The sequence below is a fragment of the Ochotona princeps genome, chromosome 11, assembly GCF_030435755.1.
Source record: "Ochotona princeps isolate mOchPri1 chromosome 11, mOchPri1.hap1, whole genome shotgun sequence".
In the NCBI taxonomy this organism is placed as follows: Eukaryota; Metazoa; Chordata; class Mammalia; order Lagomorpha; family Ochotonidae; genus Ochotona; species Ochotona princeps.
In genome coordinates this window covers 70,843,745-70,847,941 of record NC_080842.1, presented here as the reverse complement: position 1 = coordinate 70,847,941, position 4,197 = coordinate 70,843,745, and the positions used below count along the sequence as shown (strand labels likewise).

General features: G+C 63.7%; 1 protein-coding gene across 1 annotated transcript; it reads right to left on the bottom strand.

The window, feature by feature from the left end:
• Window positions 1–808: 808 nt before the first annotated feature.
• MSX1 (msh homeobox 1) lies at window positions 809–3,990 on the bottom strand. Its single transcript, XM_004579220.2, has 2 exons — window positions 3,319–3,990; window positions 809–1,315 (listed from the first exon to the last, which is right to left on the bottom strand). Exons 1-2 carry the CDS (start codon window positions 3,785–3,787, stop codon window positions 873–875), a joined length of 912 nt encoding a protein of 303 aa, XP_004579277.2. The 5' UTR covers window positions 3,788–3,990; the 3' UTR covers window positions 809–872.
• Window positions 3,991–4,197: the final 207 nt, after the last annotated feature.

The following is a 4,197-nucleotide window of genomic DNA, read 5'->3' as shown; positions in this document are numbered from 1 at the left end:
GGGGGCCTGGCAAGTGTTGATTTCAGGTTAAAGTGAATTGGAAAATTGAACCTAATTATCCCAGGTAATCGTTTCAATTCTCCGCTTGACTTTGCCCGCTGTCCTGGGCAGGCTGGCATGCCACCTCCCTCCTGTGGTCACCTCCGGGAAAGCTGCTGGTGCTAAAACTCGGTGACAGACGTGAGGAGCTGCGTTCGACTCAGACTCAGTCAGTACAGAGATGGCACCTTGTAGCTTAAAATTAATTTATTTAACAAATATAGCTATAATATAAATGATAATAAAATTTCAAATATACAGTATATTACATAGTACACACAATCCCTTCCAAAGGGGTGCTGGAGAGGTCGCACAATGTAGTGTTAAATAGAAACAGGATTATTCTTTTTTATTATTATTTTACAACTTGTTTTCTGGGACCTAAGAGCCGTCCCTTCGACCTACCTTGGTGATGCATCTGTGTGTCCCCTCACCCCTAAGGTTTGTCGGCAGAGGTCCCCAGCCCATCAGCACCCTGTTCCCACTTCCAAAATCCTCCACATGAATCGCTCCGCGCTTCCACCTGCCCTCCACACTGACGCCTCCAGTCTGCTTCGGTGGCTCACTCCCGGGAGACCTCATCCGATGGCGAGAGCTTTCCCCATTCGCCAAATGCGGGGTGGGGGCAAGCTGGGCTCTAGCAGAGCAGGGGTGGGGGGTGGGGACCCTTCCAGCCCCATAGGCAGGAGAGAATTTGCCCTGGGAGGGTGAAGGCAGAAAGCAGCCCAGGACAGGGGCACAGGGGTGTGGGGGCTACAGGGCATGCGTTGGGGTGGGGTGCTGCTACTCTTGCTGCTAGCAGAAGCCCGGGGCTGCCACGGGAGGCTGACCCTCTATGTCAGGTGGTACATGCTGTAGCCCACGTGGGCCGTGTAGAGTCCCACGGGCGCCACGGGCAAGGCAGCCCGCTGGAAGGGGCCCGAGGCGCTGTAGAGACTGGCACCCGCCGCAGCAGCTACCGCCGCCGGGCCGCCGAGAGGGAAGGAGAGGCCGAAGGCGGCCGGGGGCAGCATGGGCTTGGCTGTCATCTTCAGCTTCTCCAGCTCGGCCTCCTGCAGTCTCTTGGCCTTGGCGCGCCGGTTCTGGAACCAGATCTTCACTTGCGTTTCGGTGAGGCTGAGCGAGCTGGAGAACTCGGCGCGCTCGGCGATGGACAGGTACTGCTTCTGGCGGAACTTGCGCTCCAGCGCCAGCAGCTGCGCCGTGGTGAAGGGCGTCCGCGGCTTGCGGTTGGTCTTGTGCTTGCGCAGGGTACAGGCCGGAGGGCTCAGCCTCCCTGGAGGGAATTAGAGGCGGGGGTTAGGAGAGCAGCTGCTCCTGGGGTAGTGACAGCAGCCAGCCACGCACTGGTATCCTAGCACCCCCAGACCATCCCGGCAATCCCCCGGCAATCCCCCCGCAATCCCCCCAACACACACCTACGCAAGTCAACTTTCCCTAAAGCAGAATGGAACTGCACCAGCGTCCAAGGCCCGACCAGAGCCGGGGACAGGTGGGGTCGCCCGACAGTGGTGGCTGGCCGACACTGGACATTTGGGAAGGCGGCTTCCTTCCAAGGGGCTTGCCTGGAGCGACCCAGGATGCTGGCAGCCCCGGGGGCTGGCCAGGCAGCCAAGGCTCCCAGGAGGCCCGGCATTTGGCCCAAGGCCACGTTTGCTTCTTACTTGCTGGCCAAAGCTTTCTATGCCTGTACTTTGCCGGTCACACAAGGCCCATGACCAGATACCTCCTGTCCCCAGTCTTTCACAGGAACATCCTGTCCACAGGGTCCTGGACAGTCCACAGCCACTGGGAAGGGCAAGAGCAGGCGGCGTGCTGCAGTGGGCTGAGGTGGCTCAGCAGGCAGGGACCAAGCGGCATCTCACTGTCTATTCCAGGTTCAAAATAACCCTTCAGCTGGGGCAGAAGCCTTCACCCAGGGAGGGGCAAACTATTCCTAAGACAAGGAGGGGGACAGTGGTGATCTGGGGGACAGTGGTGATCTGGGGGACAGTGGTGATCCGGGGGACAGTGGTGATCCGGGGGACAGTGGTGATCCAGGGGACAGCGGTGACCTGGGGGACAGTGGTGACCTGGGGAACAGTGGTGACCTGGGGGACAGTGGTGACCTGGGGGACAGTGGTGATCTGGGGGACAGGGCGCCAGCGCCTTGTCTATGCAGCAGATTTGTTTCAGGAAAAGTGAATTCAAACTTGGGTATGTTGTACCATGCGGGTTTTTGCCTCACTGGAAACTCTCTCTTTTTAACACTACAACACAAAATAAATGGAAAAATCAATCCTTCCCGCTCCAGAGCCCACCAAGATGTGAGTCCAACGAAATCTCCAGTTAAAGCCTGCCGCGTGCCTGCTTCTGGCCGCTGGGCAGCCCTGGGCCCACTCACACAGGAGCGCTGGGGGGAGGGGGGCGCCAGCCCCTAGAGGGTCCGCTAGGCCCAGGGAGGGGCTGCTTCTGCCGGGCGTTCATTCCCCAGATAGAAATCATTGCTCAGCGCCACGCCATTCAATTCGGGCTGCCATTCTGCCGCGCAAAATAATCGGAGGAAACGAGGAAAACTCGGGAATTTCCCGTAGTCCTGAAATATCTCCGTGCCGCTCGGCTGTGCCAAGCGCGGGGCCTGAACACCCCAGGGCCAGAGTCTGGGAGCCTCAGAAAGCATTAGAGGGGGGCGTCCACCCATCCTCAGCGCCTCGGCGCCCCGTCGCCCCGTCGCCCCCCACCAAAACCGGACTTCCCCTCCCCCAAGCCATCCCCCTACCCAGAGCAGCCCTGGCCTCGGAAGAGTTTGGGAAGAACCAGGGAGAACTTCCTCCTGGCGGGGGTCCTTGGCAGCTGGGGGGCGGGTGGGTGGAAAGGAAGGTGGACGCGGAAACAGGATTCGAGGAAAAAGTGAAAGTGAGCACCCTGAGCCTGTCTTTGGGGGAGGCACCAGCGAAGTCACCGGGTTTAGGATCAGACGAGGTCGCTTGGACGGGGATGTCTCAGCTCCCCGGAAACCTGCACGGGCGCCCGCAACGTCATCGCGGGCCGCGAGGAGCCGGCGAAAACTGGACGGCGAGCTAGGTCTCTGCCAAGCCTGGCTTCCAGGGTGGCAGTGAGGAGAGGCGCAACCCCGACCCCCCTCCCAGGTCTGCCCGCCTTGGGACCCCGCAGCTCGGCTCCAGGTACCGGCAGGTAGGAGCCGGCGGAGACAAGCAGGCGCCAGCACGCGGCCTGGCGCCCTCGGGTCCCGCACCCCCGCCGCGGGCCCCCCTCGGCGCCCGGGCGCTGCCTACTCACTGGCCGGGGGCGGGGAGAAGCGGGCGCTCTGCATCCACGGGGTCCTCTCGGCCTTCTCGGGGCTCTCGGCTTTGACGAGTGCATCTTCGGGCAGCTTGAGGAGTCCTCCCACCGAGAAATGGCCGAGCGGCCGCGGCGAGGAGGGGGCGTCCGCAGCGCCCAGCGACCCCGGCCGGGCGCTCAGAGGCTGCGCCGAGACTCCCGCTGCCGGCGCGCCCTCGGAGGCTGCGAGGACGCTCTCCTTGGCCCCGGGCTTCCTGTGGTCGGCCATGAGCGCCTCCACGCTGAAGGGCAACAGCGAAGGGGACACTTTGGGCTTGCTCCCCTCCTCATCCGCGCCCATGGCGGCCACTGTGGCCGCGCCGGCGCCGGGGGCCTGGCCTGCGCCGCCCCCCGCCGGCTTGCCAAAGGCGGAGTCCTCCACTTTGACACCGAGTGGCAAAGAAGTCATGTCAGCAGCCGGGGCCATGCAGAGCCGGGCCCCCCCTCGAGCCGCAGCACAGGCCAGCTGCCGGGCATGGGCTTCGGGCGAGCTGGGAGCGCGGCCGGCCTCTGGGAGCGCCCGGGGCCCCGGCCAGGCGAGTCCTCCGGCGCGCACGGCCCGCCCCTGCCCAGAGGGCCAGCTCCAGCGAGCTGGGCCTGGCTCCCCGGCGCCGCCGCCACCACCGCCTTCAGCAGCAGGACCTCCGCCGCCGCTCGGGCCGAGTTCCCGGGCGCACTCGCCGAGGCCGGGTCGGGCCGCCGCTCCCCAGAGAACTTGCTAATAAGGCAAGGCCGGCGCCGTCACGGCCAATCAGCACGCGAGGGGGCGGGCCCGGAGCGACCCATTGGGCCACGCTTCTTGGGGACTCGCCCCAGGCGCACTGGGCCTGGGGGTGC